The 18892-nt window shown below is 35.0% G+C and overlaps 1 protein-coding gene across 5 annotated transcripts in view; it reads right to left on the reverse strand.

Annotated features, from left to right (window-relative positions):
* Nucleotides 1–18892, reverse strand: part of LOC140620186 (zinc finger protein 385C-like) — a 450118-nt gene that overhangs the window by 49351 nt on the left and 381875 nt on the right. The window contains exon 10 of one of the 5 annotated variants that reach the window (XR_012019943.1): nt 11275–12114. The exons of 3 other annotated variants lie outside the window; for them this stretch is intronic. Coding sequence is in view for 1 of the 2 variants with exons in the window: in XM_072804085.1 (XP_072660186.1) it covers nt 12103–12114 (12 nt within the window). In the remaining variant the exon portion in view is untranslated. Of the gene's footprint in view, nt 1–11274; nt 12115–18892 lie in introns of those variants that run through there. One more of the 5 variants, XM_072804085.1, reaches the window with a different exon arrangement.

An 18892-nucleotide genomic window follows, 5' to 3' on the forward strand; every position in this document is an offset into this window, starting at 1 on the left:
AAAAATGTATATACTTATTTAAAATCTAAAATTAAATGGCTTATATTTATGTATTTTAATAGTAAGAGAACATTTATTGAGCAATTTTCCTCACAATTTTCACCAAGCAGTCATTGGTAAATATGGTATTTTGCATTTAAGCTTTCTCTATCAGCAGGTAGTTTAATTTTCCGCCTGCTTAAAATAGTTGTAGTCAACACAGAAGTAGTCTGGGATGAACTACTTCCAGCGATGAAGTAAAAGACACCATGTATAATACTGAGTTCTATCAAACAACAGTGGACATTGCTAGTTTTCTACCCAATATTCATTCTCCTCGATAATAGAACTTCTTTCCTGGTGTCATGCATAGATCTCAGGGGAGTTGTTCAATCCTCAATTTCAGGAGTGGCCTATGTATTCAGTGATTAACTAGAGAAGAGCAATGTAATTCAATTAAGGCCAATTAATTCTAAGGGAATCTTTGCTGGAACTACTGGACATATTTTCTTAAAAAAGAGTGGTTGGAGGGACACCCGGGTGGCTCACTGGTCGAGCATCTGCCTTCAGCTCAGGGCGTGATCCTGGAGTCCCAGGATTGAGTCCCACATCAGGATCCCCTAGAGGAGCCTGCTTCTCCCTCTGCCTCTTGTGTGTCTCATGAATAAAAACATAAAATCTTAAAGAAAAAAAAAAGAAAGAGCTGTTGGAAAGCTACCAGTCTCCTATGCAGGAGAAAGAACCTGATGGATATGTCATTAGTTCCTTAAGTGAAAGTTCATAATATGAAGCTGACACTATATGTAGCAGAATGAAGGTAGAAAAACAAAATCAGGGTAATAAATAACATTGTAGAATGACTGGTTCAATATTTTTAAGCTGGATACTTTATTAAATGAGCTGATCAATATACTTATTGTTCAAGCCAATATCTGTATTTCCTTTGAGTGATACATACTGCAAAACTACTACTCTTAGCCAGTCACATGTCTTAGTTTTAGTATTTTAATCTATAACTGAGAGAAGTAATAAAATATTTCCTGGTTATTTTTAATTTTGTACATTATGATAGTATATGATTTATGCCTGTTTCACAAATAAGTCAATCCCTTAGACTAGTGAGGTTTTGTTTTTTAGTTTTTATTCTAAGTCCTGAGTTAACCACAGTGTAATATTAGTTTCAGGTCTACAACACAGTGATTCAACAATTTCAGACATCACCTAGTGCTCATTAAAACAAATGTACCTCTTAAGCCCCATCTAAATATTTAAACGTTATTAAAATTTATTTAATTTATCTTTATCCCCATTTAACCCATCTCCCCTCTGGTAACCATCAGTTTATTCTCTATAGTTAAGACTCTGTTTCTTGGTTTGTCCCCCTCCTCTCTTTTATTCCACTTTGTTTATTTGTTCTGTTTCTTAAATTCTACATATGAGTGAAATCGTATGGTATTTTTTCTTCTCTGACTGCCTCTCTACCACCGATAAATATTGTTTAATATTTTTATCTCTGTAGTAACATGTTTTATTTGGCTTAGCACTATACTCTCTAGCTCCATCCGTGTCATTGCAAATGGCAAGATTTCATTCTTTTTTATGTTGGAATAGTATTTCATTCCATTTATTATATACTCATCAATCAATGGATACCTGGGCTGCTTCTGTATCTTGGCTATTGTAAATATTGCTGCTATAAATATAAGGGTGCATGTATCCCGCTGAATTAGTGTTTTCGTATTCTTTGGATAAATACTCAGTAATGAGATTGCTGGATCAAAAGGCAGATCTATAAAAACAGAACTGTTTTTAACTTTTTGAGGAACTGCTATACTATTTTCCACAGTGGCTGCGCTGGTTTGTGTTCCCACCAACTATACAATAAGGTTCCTATCTCTCCACATCCTAACACCTGTTGTTTCTTGTGCTGTTGATTTTAGTGAGCTACTTTTAAGGAACATTTCAATAGAGCAACAAAAGGGTTGTTTGTAAGTGTAATTTCCCCAGGTTCCTATGGTAGAGATATTATTTCTCACAGAATATAACATTGTCATCTATGTATTTGATATCAGACTCAAATGTGAACAGAATTAAGAGGCAAGCAACATAATCTCAATCTAGAGAAGTCAACTTGAAGCTCAGTAATTTTTCTCGAAATACAATAAAGACTTCAAAAGTTTGTTAATTAATACTTCATAATGTATTGTCTTTGTTTTTGTGAGCTTCAATCGACCAAAATTCAAAAAAACAGCCCTGGCATTCAGTGATCAAGAAGACATAATCTGAAGGTCCAGCCATATAATGATACCTTTTTCTGAGGAATTCATCTATATTTGTTTAATGCAAACATGATAATAACAACAAAAAGGTAGTAAAATTTGTCATAATTATAGCTAATAAACTTTGGTCACACTTTTCTATCATATCTCTTAGTGATGTCCCTAAGCCTTGATCCAGTTATGGCCTGCAGACTGTGAAATGAGTAATGCATATTCAGATACAGGATTTGTTCTCCTAAGAGCTTGAGAATTTGGGAAAGTAAATGAAAGTAGGAAATTAACTCCAAGTAAGGCTTTATATCAGCATACTGGCAGAAATAAAAGGAAATTGAAGGAGTGAGAACCATCAACATTTTTATGAGGCAAAATATATACATATGTATTTTATATATATTTATATATTCACATGCTAAACATTTAATATCAAAATATTTATGTTTGTATATTTAGATTTATTTAAGTTTCCATAAAGAAATCTTACATCCTGTGCCATAACATAATTTGAGATCAACCTACATCATCCTCAATGTTCTGGTCGATCTCAAATCAAAGCAATGACACAGTGGAAAACTGATCCACTCACTATACCATTCTCTGCCTCCTATCACTCTGCCTCTGGAGTAAGAAGCTAAATGAAACACTGGCACTTAGCTTTGCTCTCGAGAGGGAGTTTTATTATAGAAATTGCCTTAGCAGTTTACATTTTATTGGATGGCCAAGTGACTTTGATAGTAACAGATGATACTGCTAGGGTTCCCTATGAATGCTTTGTAACTGCCTCTCCACTACCAATCAATATTGTTTAATATTTTTATCTCTGTAGCAAGCAACATGTTTTATATAACATATTTAAAATATAAATATAACAAGTTTAGTATATAAGTTTTCACAATCGCATTCCCCAAATTGGCTATCTAGATAATATTAAATACTTGAAATAGGAAAAAGGAATAAAGCTACGCCACATTTTGAAATTCAGGCAACAAACGATAATTCAGGAATGAAATGGATAATCTTAGGTACAAAAGACAAAGACAGCAAAGACCAAATGGAAAGCCCAATGACTGACATGAGACAGTGCCAAGAGAAAATACACAGCCAGTGTGATATCACCTTGGTTCTGGTACTGTTAACAGAGGCTGACAATCATTTCAGTCTTAAAGTGATAATATATTAGGCTGAGAAGAAAAATAAATCTCTATAAAACAGAATAGAGGAAAACTCTCTCAATAGCTTTGTTTCATTTTATGTAACAAATTTTTTCAACAGCAAAAATAGTCAATATCGTCTATAGACCTAGCAGTATGTGGAGAAATGGGGATAAACGTTCTGGTATCGTATTTACTCTTCTATACAGACTGAAAGGGAAGGGGTCATATTCGGATAAATACAAAGATATTTAGATACAAAGATATTTCTTCTCATTTCTCAATAGCATTTCTGCTTTTCAGTGACATTTGACTTCAAGTTTTATTCAGTAAATTATCAACTATTAACTAGGTACCTGTCGTGTGGCAATACAGAAAAAAAAATCTCTCCCTGTGGAACATATATTCTAATGGAGAAGTTAGGGTCTGGTGGGAAAGCATTTTCATTTCCTAGAATGCATCACACTTTCCTATATTGCTGGTTTTTGAACCAGTTTTTCCTGTTTTCGTGAAATTATTCTTGCCCACTCCTATTCATTTCCCAATATCCCAAATATTATTTCTCCTGGAAAAGTTTTTCTAATTGGACAAAACTGAGTTTAATGTATACAATTATATATCCTGAGACTATCTGATGCTTACTGTCTCACTATTGATACATTTTATTGTAGTTGAATGATTATCTTAATTAGACTTATAATTATTGTTGGGTCTATCCCATCCCTTAGAAAGCACTTGGCACTTAAAGGTTGCTGAATAAAATTTGCTTAATTGTGGGGTGGAACAGGCATTGTGTTATTATTAGGTAAATACGCTCTCTTGTTTATTCTAAAGTAGAATGAGAATAAGGGCTGTTTCTGAGTGAGACAAAAACAATCAGACTATTTAGTTGAAAAATCTCACTGAACCTCTTTCTAACATTAAAGAATTGTCTGCTTCTTTTCATTTTTGTTTTTATTTTGATATTATTGGGTTATATCAAACAAGTGAAATGAGTTAGCATTCATTTGGTGACTTGTTAAACACTGAAAATATGGAGACTTACACTGAGAAAAATGTTTCACTTCTTTATGTAATGTAATTAGTAAAATTGTTCCTTTTATGCTACATGTAACAGTACATATAGATTCACTTTAAAAATCAATGCAATATTTAAACATATAAAGTACATTTAAAATCACATAGTAAAATAGGAGCTGGATGAACTGAGGAGATAAAAATACGATAACGTTTTTAATTTTATAATTTGTACCTGCATGATCATGGCAAATTTCTTCACTTCTATGAGCCTCTACTGTATTTTTTAAAAATTCAATTTTCTTATTATGCTATCAAATACCATTTAAAATTCTGTCCAACTTAATTGAGGTATAATTGACAAATAAAATTTTACATATTTAAGTTGTACAATGTGATGATTTGATATATGTATACACTGTGAAATGATTACGCCAATCAAGTTAACATATCCATCACTTCACATAGTTGCCACTTTGTGTGTGTGTGGCGGTGGGGGGGTAAACACTTAAGATCTACTCTCTCTGAGTGGACTTCAAGTATATAATATAGTATGATTAACTATGGTATATATTAGATCCTCAGAATTTATTCATCTATAACTGAAAATTTGTATGCTTTGACTAACACCTCCCTACTTTCCCCATCTCCCAGACCCTGGCAACCACCATTCTACAATCTGAGTTCAATTTTTTTTTTTAGATTGCTCATATAAGTTAGATAAGACACTATTTGTCTTTCTCTGTCTGGCTTAATGCCCTCCAGGTTCATTCATGTTGTCACAAGTGGTAGAGTTTCCTTCCACTATATATATACATACCACATTTTCTTTATCCACTGAGAGACATATAGGTTGTGTCTAAAACTTGGCTGTAAATAACACTAGTGTTATTACACTAGTGTTCATTCTAGTGTAAATAACACTAGAATGAACATGGGAGTGTAGTTATCTCTTTGAGATACTTATTATGTTTCCTTTGCATATATACCCAGAAGTGGGATTACTGGGTCATAAATCAGTTCCATTTTTAATTTTTGAGGAACCTCCATAACTGTTTTCCAAGTTGCTGCACCAAAGCATATTCCCACCAGCAGTGCACAGGGGTTCCCTTTTCTCCACATCCATACTAACACTTGTCATCTCTATCTTTGATAACAGCCATACTAACAGGTATGAGGTGGTATCTATTTTTTTAACATTATTTATTTTAGAGAGAGCAGGGGAGGTGGTGGCAGAGAAGAGGGTGAGAAAGAATCTCAAGCAGACTCCCCACTAGGCATGAAGCCCAATAAGGGGCTCAATCTCATGACCCTGAGATCATGATCTGAGCTGAGTCAGACACTTAACTGACTGAGCCACCTAGGCGCACCTTATTAAGATTTTGATTTGCATTTCCTTAATGATTAGTGATGTTGAACACCTTTTCATGTGACTGTTGTCTATTTATACTTCTTACTCAGGAAAATGTTTATTCCAATCCTTTGCTCATTTTTAAATTGGATTACTTGTTTTTTTTTTTGCAATTGATTTCTTTATATATTTTGAATATTAACCCATTATCAGATATATGATCTGTAGTATTTCACATGCATAAGGACTACAGCATTTGCAAAAAAATAAAGTTCTAATGTTTTCAATTTCATACTGTGAGATAATTCTTGCTTCTTCTATAACTCTTTCTTGATTGCAACAATGCAGGGATGACTTAAATTATTAGTAAGATGGAAAAGAAGCAAATACGATACTTTGACTTTTCCACTTTTATATACACTAGATTTTAAATGGAAAGCTATGGTATGGATTGACCCTAAACAGTAATCGCGAAATAATCTGAGTATTGTTCTTGTCATAACATTTGTAAGTGTATCAGTACATATGGTATTTAATTAATTTTTCTTTAGTTAAAAAAATCATGCTATTAAAAAAGTCACTAATGATCTACATGTAAAGTTTCTTCTCTCAACACTGAATTTGCAATGAAAAATTTGTCTTAAAAAATGGTTACTATCAAAAGACAATAGTGAAATGAACTCTATAGAGGCCATTATCCTTAATATTGAAATAAAATTAAAATGCAGTGTCACTTTCTTAACTGAAAACACTTCTACTTCTGCAATAGTTAAGGGCAGATTACATATAAACAATAGGAAAATACTCATTTACAAATTATAATGTATTCAATATATTAGTATAATAACTTGTGGTAGAAACATTTACTCTTATTCTTCAATCGTTACAATGATTTTAGCCATTGTGTATCATTGTAAAAGTCACACCTCACTAAACTAATAACCACATTGCAATAAAATGACATATTTGCTTGAAAATGCCTTTTGACCAAAGTCATGATTATGCTAACTGAATGGAAGTCAGACAGACTGGATAAAAAAGCTCTAATTGTTACACTACATACAATAACTGGTAATCCACAACACTAAGTAAAAGCACATTATAGTCAGCATTTTATCTTTCCCCAGTATTTTTTATATAGCTGAGATTAATATTAAATCATATAGTTTAAATTATATTGGTTTTAAAACAGATAGCTTTGGATCCATAAAGGACTTAAAATAACTACAGTATTAATGATGAGCATGCTTATTTTCCCACTGAACTTCTAAGAGAAGTAAAGGACATCCAACCAGGTTTCTTTTTTCCTTTCCTTCCTTCTCCAGGAGTCTCCCTAATTTTTCACTGGCTCTGGATTAAAGAAGTGGTTTGATGTCCCTTCATTTCCTAACAAACCTGGTGCCTGATAAATGTTCACAGAAAGTCTTATGGTCTGGTGAACTTAGATCTGTATTTATTAATCAAAATGTGGAAAGTTTATTCTCCTTTTTTTGTTCTGCTTCCCATTGTCAAAACTTGCACTGATATATGGATAGAAGAAAGAATGCAGCAACCTTAGTTCCATGCAATTTATATAACACAAGCTTGAATTTTCGTTCTCAGGTTGTCCTCCTTGTCTTTGTATTGGAAGAGGCTTTAAATCTTTCTCTTTTACGTTTTGTCATTGTCACCATCTTTTGCAGTTTCTTTGGCAGCTTCCTCACCATTCTGTTCAGGTTGTAAAAAATCTTCCTATTATAAACGACTTTTAACACATCCCCTCTCTGTTCTGCTTTTCACAGCATTCTAACCTTGCTGAGATCCCTTTTCTTCCCCTTTCTTCTCATTTCTCCTCCTTTTTTTTTTCTTTTGGTTTTCATTCCAAATGTCTCCTTACAGTGACATCAGATTACTCAGTAGGCAGTTCATATTGATCTGGCTACTGTTTGGAAAGCAGATTTCATTTTAAGTAGAAAAATAGGCATGTCTGAAGAAGGACACCCTTTGTGGGACAAAACACTGGACTGCTGTTTCCAGACTCTCCTTCCTTTTTGGAGTAGTGAGGAGTGCTCTATCTCCTCAGATCCTGACAGTTACTTCATCCAAGGGACTTTTTTCAAAGACCCACAAAAATTTATCAAGAAAAGTCAAACCTTTCTGCATTTATTTTTCAAGTAATAATTTTCTATTATTAACTATTGTAGAAATAGAATTTTTCTTTGGGAAATCTATTTCTTAGTATGTTAGAATTTCCATAAGACAAAAATACCAAGGAGAGGAGAGGCCAAGGCAGAGATTGTTATCAAATCAAACAGGGTGAAAATGTATTTGGAAGCTTGTCCTCATTCTCTTTAATTGAGCCCCTACTTGTTTCTCCATTGTTCTCTCTTGTAGTCTGATAGCTTTCATCCTATTTTGTTTCTCCCCTATTCTCATTGATAGTGTCAACTTACATTTAGGGCAGTGAGAGTTAACTTGCTCACTGTGACATTGCAATCAATTAATCACCTTTAGCTTTCCTTTCTGCCTTCCTATTGGCTGGTTTGTAATTGAGCCATGGGGCAAAAGCCATTTCCAGCCACAGTCTGTCAGCTTGGTCAGCAGTTCATTTATTAGTTTGATAAGATAACCTTTTCACAGCAGCATCTAATCAAAAGCACCAAGCTTAACATACAGTGGAATTATTCAGAAATTCATGTCTAGACTCCACTGGGGTCGGATCATAATGGTCAGAGAATTGTTCTCTCAGAATTAATTGGGAGTAGAAATGTAGTATGTAGTCCTCTGACCATTAGGTTCAAGATGTTGATAAAGACTACAAACTATGAGACAGTTGACAGCTAAGTATCTAGAATACAGAAATAATTTTCCCTAACTCCACATTTTATGACATAAACCTAAACTTACTAAGCCATACACATTTACATTTTCTGTTAAAGAACTATATTTTATGAATAATTTTATCTTTTTCTGTATTTCATACTGTTTAGTATGCAGTTAAATATTAATTTCACTCTCTCTAAAATAATCAAAATATCACATCTAGAAATACTCCATTTTCTTTAGATTAAAAAGACAGTATAAACCTTGACTATGATATTTAATTTGATTTATTATGGGATTCCACTTATATTAGGAGGTACAGCTCCAATACCATTTCACTATACAGATAGCTCCCACCAGGTAAAATCTATTCCAGAGTACAGTAGAACAAAGCATATTTTCATGCATTCTTTGAAATCTAGGCTCCCATCTCCTCACAAAAATAGTCATAGTCCCTTTTTGCTTTATATTATGCAAATTCTGCTTGTTTTGACACATGTATGACTTAATTAAAAATATATACTGATTATTTTTCACTTTACATTCCTTTTTCCTCTCCCCTTAGTAAATACAAGTTTTATCCAATTTTTATGTGTAACCAGAGATCCACCCTTATTTACAAGCTTTTCCTGCCTGTTGAGGCATTAGTATATAAGAAAAGGAAGCTGCAGGGACACCTGGGTGGCTCAGTGGTTGGGCAGCTGCCTTCGGCTCAGGTTGTGATCTCGGGATCTGGAATCAAGTCCTGCATCGGGCTCCTGCAACGGGCCTGCTTCTCCCTCTGCCTGTGTCTCTGCTTCTCTCTCTCTCTGTGTGTCTCTCATGAATGAATAAATAAATAAATCTTTAAAAGAAAGAAAAGGAAGGTGCAGTGATGCCCTCTCCAGATCCCCCTTCTAAAAAAGTACTTGCTGCTCAAATCCATCCCCCTTTAAGGAAATTTATCATCTTAGCTGCAAGTAATGCCACTGGAAGACAAGCCTGAGCTGGGAGCATCTTCAGGGATGGCTTTAGGGTCAGAAACCTTCCTCACCCAAGGTCGTGCCCTGCAGGGGGTCACCCACATCAAATGTCTGATGGAGAAGGTCATAGAAATGCTAGACCATTTCAGCCCAATGAAAGAACAGTTCTTCCAAGTTGTTTCAGTTGGAGCTTCTGCATGTGCTTAGACCAGGATCAGAACTTAAGTACTTCTACTGCCAAACCCTGCTTCCTGCCTCTTCTTTCTACAAGCGTTGATAAATCTGAATCCATCTCAGGCTCCTTCCCAAAGAGCACAATTTGTGACATATGGCAAGTTTCTTTACACGCCTGTCACATTCTCAATCCTTGCATTCTATTTTATTAAGATCATATATAACTAAAATGCTATTATTACTATAATCATCATGTAAAATGAGCATTCTTTTTTATTTAGCCTATTAAGTGATCACAAGAAATGCTTAGAATGAAAATAAAAGGGTATGTGAAATTACTGAGTGCTTACTATGTGGTAGGCTTATTCTAAGTATTCTTTTGGTACCAACTATTTTATGTTATCCTCAAGCAATGAAGGAAAGGGACAATTTGGCATTCAAGGTCATTTGAACAAGGTCATACAGTTATCAGAAAGTATCAGAACGGAGATTTTGAATCTGCAAATCTGGTCTCAGACTTCCTATACCGAAATTAACGTTGAGATAGTTTAATCCAGTGGTTATCAGATAGGAGCATGAACAGGCATCAGAATCACATGGAAAGCTTGTAGGAAAACACAGATTGCTGGGCTCCACTCTCAGAGATTTTCAATCAGCCAATTGAGATGTGGCTAGAGAATTAACAGGTCTATCAAATTCTCAGGTGATGTTGATATTGCTGATCCAGGAACACACTTTCAGAAACACTGGTTTAAAATAACACTACAGATATCCTCAATGTATCCGGATGTGATATTAACTGAATCAATTATCTATGAATCTAGACTGTTTATATGGTCACCAGCAAAACGAAGTAAATGGGTATGCTACTCTGTTTCCTTAGCCACTTATGATACTCCAATTGATATTGTTTGCATGTAAACAATGGAGTTAAGCTTAGATTAAAAATTAATGCACTTTGATTTTTATGGCTTAATCTAGCTTTGCAGTAAACAACTCAAAGATCTCAAGAAGTCTAAGGGATAGAGGACTTGTAGTGGTGTTCTTCTTTAATCTTTCTTTAACTTCACACAATTCTTTATGATTAAAAAAAGATTTTTAAATAAGCATTTTAATTTTATAATTGAGGAAGAAAAAGAAAAGGAGGAGGAGGAGAAGTAGAAAGAAGAAAACAGACCAGCTAGGCCATTTTACCTCTAATTGAATATATATCAGTTCTGCTATAACACAATATATGCATTTTTCAAAATTGCCTCCCTATATCAAATTGGAAAATAAAAATCAGAGGGATTATGGAAATAGGGGGAAATAATACTCAAATATTTCCTCAGTGACAAACTTTTTAAAAAGATATAAACCTAACAAAAACGGTGGCACAGTTTTACATGTTAAATGGTTAAAAATGCATAAATACTGTAATAAATATATCACTCTATCTTTAAAAAGAGGTGATACTTGCTTATAGAAGGAGTGTCAGAATCAGGCTGCTTGCAAAGGGTTGGAAGGAACATTAAACAAAAGTGCATGTGAAATCGTAACACCCAATGCCTTTGGCTGTAGCTCATTTTCTTCCTCTCCATACTGGCACTGAACATCACCGTTATAAACCGATCTCACTTTTAATAATAAAATATGTTCTTTATTTCTTTGAAATATAGATGTTTTGAAGGATGCATTTCTTTATTTATTCATGAGAGACAGACAGAGGCAGACAAGGCAGAAGGAGAAGCAGGCTCCCTATGGGGAGCCCCATGTGGGACTCCATCCCAGGACCCTGGGATCACAACTTGAAACGCTCAACCACTGAGCCACCCAGGTACCCCTGAGGGATGCATTTCGAATTGATGCCTCTATCATCAAAATTGAAAAGTTGATCTAATGTATACCTTCTACTTCAAATTCGTCCCCCTCAGATTTCTCATATGCACTAATGGTTTGGCTCAACAGCTGAAGACTCTGGAGATTACAGCAATGTTTGAAACCACGAAATCAACCACAAAGGCACTGAAATGAGCCCCTTCCTCAGGGTTTGGCAATTTTGGGTCTTCACATATAGTGCTTTCTTTACGATTGTGCAACACATTTCCAATTCTTTTTCAGTTTGCTCTTCAATCCATATTCTCAATTATTCTTCCCATTTTTTTCTAGTTCCTAAGTCCATGTTCTTAGGACTTTGCAACACTTGACGTTTTTCTTTTATTTTTGTGTCACTGTGATGTTCTACTGTGTACATTTCTTTACAGCTGAAGAGACAGCAAATGTTGCATTGTTTCTTCCAAAACACTTTATGATTTCAGGCTTCTCCTAAATACCTAAAGATTTCCTGTTTCACTCACTACTGGTGTTTGGATACAAGAAAAATTCAAATCTGGAATGTCGAATGGGATGATCTACATTGGTATCTATAGAGAGAGAGGAAAGAAGGTATATAGATAAGATACACACATATATACTGTACAATGAGAGCATATAAATGAGAATATTAGGAAATTAAAATAAAACCTAATTGAGTAACACACACAGTGAATCAAGACCAAGGTAGCTGGTATTTGCTTGAAGGCTGTGCACACGTGTTGTTTTATATATTGTTAAACAACACAATTTACCTGGATACAGTTAGGTGTGTTCACTTCATGTTTCTCAGGAATGAAATTATATATAAGCAAACATGAAACTTCCATTATACTCAAATCGTTCACTAATATATCAATTGCATGGAATGGAATTATTTTTTCCAAAGCAAGCATTATAGCAGAATTGACTATATATGCTGATGACTGGATATGATTATAAAATATAAAATCATGGAAACAATGCCTGTTGGAGAATAAATATTGAAGGCATGGCTTGGATTAGTTGTATGGAGTAGCATCTTATATTACAGTGACACTTATTTTAATGGTATTTTCCATGCTCGTATCTTCTGATTGTATGATAGAGAATTTATTTTCCTGATATATACCTTGAAGTTAAAGACTTGGATTTCTGCCTTCTTTTTGTGGTATTTCTTAAACATTTTACACCTTTGGTTTTCAGCAAGTGTTAAGAATCAATTGAAAGACTTTTACTGACATGATTTAACTAATATATCCATTAACATGATTCTTATCTCTAATTTTACATTCAATATTTTCTTCTAAAAATAGTATGCTTTGTTCCACCTACTTCCATAATTTTAGAGACTAGAGACCAACATTTCATTACCCCATATTATCCATGAGAGAACTGAGAGGTAAAGTGTTCTCTTCATTCACACAATTGTTCAGAGAAACAGCAGGATTTGTAATATAGACCTTTCTATTCACAACACTGTGGTTGTTTATATTAAATATAGTTTTGTTCCTTATTGCAAGTTTCACTCTCTGATACACCATATACACTCTCAGGATAAAAGAACAAGCTTTCTGGAACTCTGGAGCAAAGAAAATCCTTTCTCAAACTCACTGTCAGTTTATCTGAGCTGGCTTAACATAAAATCAATCCATTCTCAAGAACTTTTGCCTGACCCAGCCATGCTTAGCAGACAAAGAAAGGTATTTCTGCACCCTAAAGTGCAATGTGTGGAGAAAAAAGCCATTTCTGGATTCGGAAAAAAAAATCAACAGACCTGGAACAGCTAGGCATAACTAAAAACACTTTCTGTGGATTTCCACATTTCCACCTTCTCTCCTTCTTTGGACCACATTTCCCAAAAAGATCTCCCTAAAGAGTCAAGTACATACATATCCAAGGGTTTTTCACTCATTACAAAAGGCATAAATAGGCTACTCTCTTTGGAGTGAAAAAGACTGGCACTTCAGTAGGAATTCTGTTGATTTGTAATGATGTGGCTAGTTCACCTCTCTGAGGATTTCATCTGTAGATGAGAGATCTACTCTTGGATTATTGTAAAGTAAAATAATATATTTTACTAAGTAAAATAATATATTAAGTTTACTAAGTAAAATAATATATTAAGAATAACTGGCACACAGTAGGCTCTGAAATGTCATAGATATTATCACTACTTCTACTGAAAATAGCACCTTCTGGGTAAGTAGGTAAGCTCCAGAGCCTGACTACCTTGAGTTTGTATCTAGATTGCCACTTTCTAGATTAGTATCTTTTCTCAAGTTCTTTAAACATGTCAAACATCACTTTTCTTATCTACAAAATGGGGGTGATAATCCTAGTACTTATTCTATCAACTTATTGTAAGAATTAAAGGAAATAACATAAGTATTTACAACTGGGCTTGTTATTATTATATCCTTTACCCACCCACCTTGGAAATTTCTTACGTGATCTTTATGTTTTTCTCAATAGCACGAAGAACATAGAAAATTAAGCTTAAGTTTAGCTACAATTATGAGAGACAAACTATAAAGAGAAAAGAATACAAAGATCTAAGGTTGTTTTTTTTTACTAGTTTCAGTGCTATTTCTTCTATTTTTTAGTTTAATCCTGATCTTATTTTATGACAGTGTGATTTTTTAAAGTACAATAAATAAAGTCTAGAGTTCTTCTATGCAAAATCTTGACTATGTAATTTATAAATGCATTACATGCCTCACTGACCAAATATACCTCATACAAACAATTGGAGCATCTGGAGAATTCTAGAAAAAAAGGAAATTGAAGCATAAAGGGATATACTGAAAGCGGCAAGTGAAACTGTGGGTGCATAAAGCTACACTTTTAGATAGGGAGGCAGTTTTATGTTTGCAGTTAAAACTTAATCTACCATTATAACTCAAACCCAAGGTCTAATAGGATAGAGGAGGTACTGTGTAGTGAGGGCGAGACTTTTATTCATACACAAATACCAGGCGGGAAATACAATGCAATTATACAGAGAATTCCAGGCACAATAAATAAATGCGCTCTCTTGTTAAATTTGCCTCAATGTGAAAGTAATATTTTAACATTCTGCTCTCAGCTTTTCAAATTGATTCCTTTTACTTGTCTTACATTCTTTAAACAAACAACTGCATTAAAAAAATAAGTCATTTCAGTTGTTGAGCAGTTAGTACTAATATTCATCTTATTTGAGAGTCAAAACAAGTTTAATGCAGGTATATTGACATCTTAATAGCTCCTCATAAGGTAATAGCTCCTTAGGAAAAGTAAAAAATAAAGGGATGGATAGTACAGGAAAATCTAACATAGCAGGGTAAAAATGTAGTAAATAAATGCTTTTTGATATTTTGAATTCAGGTATGATAGTATACAATATTTTAAAAATTTTTTTTTAATTTTTATTTATTTATGATAGTCACAGAGAGAGAGAGAGAGAGGCAGAGACACAGGCAGAGGGAGAAGCAGGCTCCATGCACCGGGAGCCTGACGTGGGATTCGATCCCGGGTCCCCAGGATCGCGCCCTGGGCCAAAGGCAGGCGCCAAACCACTGCGCCACCCAGGGATCCCAGTATACAATATTTTTAAATAAAAATCTTTATAGAAGTCATCAACATAATTAAGTTAATCAGAAGTTAAACATAATTTTCATTAAAATACCTGTAATACTATTAATACTAGTATGTATGAAAGACAGCATATATCAGGAAATGTGCTTAAAAGTTGCATATAATTTTTTCTTTTAATCTCACAATGATTTTGGTGTTAGGTTTTATTTTTATCCCAATTTAATACTTACAGAAATGAAATACTGCTAAAAGTCAAGAACCCTCACAAAGGTCACAGCAAAGTTAGAGGAAGAGCAGAAACAAAAGATCCTACCTTGTCTGATTTACTCTTAAAGCCAACTGTAGTCTGAACTTGTGCCCCCAAAATTCATATGTTCAAATTCTAATCCAGGAATGACGGTATTAAGAAGTAGAGCCTTTGGGAGTGCTTAAACCATGAGGTCGAATCCTTGTGAAAGGCATTAGAGCCTTATAAAATAGGCACAAGGGAGATCCATAGCCCCTCCAACCATGTGAAAACACAGCAAGAAGTTGCCAGCAATGAGTCAGGGAGAAGGCCCTCGCCTGACTATGCTAGCACCATAATCCTAGAATTCCAGTCTCCAGAACTGTGAAAAATAACTTTCTATTGTTTTATAAGCTACCCTACCCAGTCTGGGGTATTTTGCTTTAGCAGCTCAAAAGACTAAAACAACCTCTAATGCATCTCAATTTTCTTCTGTAGTAACTTTTAGTTAAATTATACCAGAGAATATTTCAAAACCTTAAACCTTTAAGGAAGTGACTTGCTTAAACCCATTTTAACATTATCTTTCTTTTCTTTTTACAACATTTTTAAAATAACTGAATATAAACTTCCATGCCCTCTTGTTGTTATAGTCAGCCTCACTTGATTGATTCACTTCTCAAGTGTCTGCAGTATATGATCTAGTTAAAGCAAGGTTTATGAATTTTCACTCATGCCTCTTCAATAACCAAACCAACCTAGTCTTTACTCAAAATAATCAACACAAGCCTAGTCGTTATTCAAAACTGACTTGAGTTGTGAAATTTCCTTTCTTTTTTTTTAAGATTTTATTTATTTTTTTTATTTTTTTTATTTTTTTTTATGAGAGACACAGAGAGAGAGGCAGAGACACAGGCAGAGGAAGAAGCAGGCCTCAATGCAGGGAGCCCGAGGTGGGACCCGATCCCAGGACTCCAGGATCACACCCTGAGCTGAAGGCAGACGCTTTAGCCACCAAGCCACCCAGGGATCCCAATTTCCTTTCTGTTCAAAATCATGTATACTTTTACTTTTCTCACTTCTATCTAAAATGCTGTTTGTACTTTGTTTCCCATTTTTTCTCAGTTTATAAGCTATCTTCTGATTTCATTTGCTTTTCTATTAAGTCCAAAACACAGGAATGCAATTTCAGTGATGCTCTGTCTGCACCACAACCGGACTTAGACAAAATGTCTGGGTTTGGATTCTAGCTCTACAATATGCTATGCTTTTGGTCTTGGGCAGTTAAATTGTTTTTGAAATTCAATTCCTTCATCTTTGAAAATGGATTAATAACAGTATATAAGCCTGGTAAAAACAATGTCATGAGATAAACCAAGTGAAGTATATTGGCTAGCAAATGATCTAGTATACAGAATACCTTTACCAGGTATAACCTTTACTAAATCTACTAGCTTGCAAATGGTATCCTTTTTGTGTTCTATTATTTCAAGGATGAATCTGTATCCTTATTAACCGTACTTTCTTTAATATCTTTGAGAGCTAGTTTGAACTTCTCAGAGGAATTTGTTGAATACTCAAGAGATGATGTTTTCTGTCTTCTTTCTCCGAAAGCACTCTAGAATTTAACACTCGACATTTTAGTCTTTATTTTTTTCCCCCAAGACCCACTCATCCTTGGGTCTTCTTCACCTCATCAATATGTTCAGGTCTTTATCACTCTTCCTCCTATTCAGTGAAATTCCAGTGACCTAAATACGTTTTACCTAAGGGTTGGCTTTTCAAGGCAGGTTCATACAAATCATAGATCACACATGATAGCCAACTATAATAGAAATGTGAAAATCCAGATGCATATTTTCCCTTTGTAGAAGTCTGTATCTATCAGCTGTACCTTCCAAATTGGTTTCAGAATAACAGAGGAGTTTTAAACAATGTGTATTAAGTTATCTTAACTCTTTCTAATTCTTTCTTTCTTCTTGCTCCTCTAACTGGATGAATTCCACTGCCCTGTCTTCTACTCACTGCTGTTTTCATCTGCTTGGTCTAGTCTGTTCTTAAACCCCTCCTCTAAACTGTCTGGTTCATTTTTTGTATTCTTCAGCTCTGTGGTCTCTGTTTGGTACTTTTTAAATATCTTTCTCCTCTTTGTTGAAACCCAGTGATCATTTTCATGCCTTTCTTTCCTGAACCAAGTGAGCATCTTTATGCCTGCTATTTTAAAGTTTCAGGTAAATCGTGTATCTCCATTTCATTAATATCTGTTTCTGGAATTTTATCTTGTTCTTTTGATTACAACACATTCCTTCATTTCTTCATTTTTCCTTACTCTGTTTTTGTTTCTGTACATTCCAGTATTGACAAGGTAGTCTTGTGTAGATGAATCTCATCAATCAGCCCCGTCCAATCTCCTGGTTGTTTCTCAGACTTTTGTGATCATCTAAAATGTCTTCCCTGTTCAACTACCCAGGAGATGACAGTGTGCCAAGACTCATCAACATCATGAAGAGAAGGGTCACATTCTGCACCTAGAAGGCTGAGGAGAAGCAGGACCCTCAGGCATCAGCTGTAAGAGTATGCAGTTAAGACTCTTCCATGGAGAAACTGGGACATGAGTATTTTTGCTTGCTTCTCTATTCTGAGCTTGGGTGTCTAGCTGCAAGGGGTACTCCTGTGGCCATTAACAGCTTCGTTTGCCATTGGCATGTGGAACTCATAAATGTAAATCCCGTTGGCTATGTGGGACAGGAAATACTGAAGCCTATCTCTTGGTCAGCAGGAACAATTCTCCTTCCATGTCATTACTGAGGCCTTGGAACAGGCTAGAGAGAGAAGGTGGAAGTTATTTCTGGCAGCTTCCTTGCTCTGTGGGGAGGACTGTAACCATCCACTACACACATGTTATATTAGAAGCTTAATGTTTAAGCAGAAGCTTTTAAAGTTTATAGATCGACCTCTCTCAGGGAAAGACTGAGAAATGGGTAAGTTTTGCTTGCTCCCTGAGCCCTGGGGTAATAGCTGGTTAAGAACTCCTTCCTTTTTTGCTACATTTCTAGGGAACTTGTGTATGTAAGTCACACTGGCTGTCCCAGCCAGGTGATTAGGAGTCCCATCATTCAGGTGGCACCACAAAAGTCAAAGCACAGATGTTTATATGTGCTCCTTCCATGGAGATACTGCCAAATGGAGTTGACCTGATGAAGACCACACAGGAGGTGTCTGCCTGGTTTCCCCAGTACCCAAAGAGAATCACAGCCAGCCTCTAGATGTGTACTAAATTAGAAGCATGACCCTCAGGCCATAGAATTCAAAGTACACAAATACACTCTTTTTTAGGATAAGACTGGGAAATAAGCAATTTTGCCTGCCTCTATGCTGAACCCTGGTAGACTGAAGTTACTAGTGCTTGTGTGTCCAATAACTACTGCTTTCTTTGTTTGCTGTAGTCTTGTAGGTCTCATGGATGCAAGCCTCATTGCCTTTCAGAGCGAGGTGTTTTGGGGCCTATTCCTCAGGTGTGGGAGTCTTAAAAGTCAAAGTGCCAAATC

Source organism: Canis lupus, chromosome 28 (assembly GCF_048164855.1).
Source record: "Canis lupus baileyi chromosome 28, mCanLup2.hap1, whole genome shotgun sequence".
Taxonomy (NCBI): domain Eukaryota; kingdom Metazoa; phylum Chordata; class Mammalia; order Carnivora; family Canidae; genus Canis; species Canis lupus.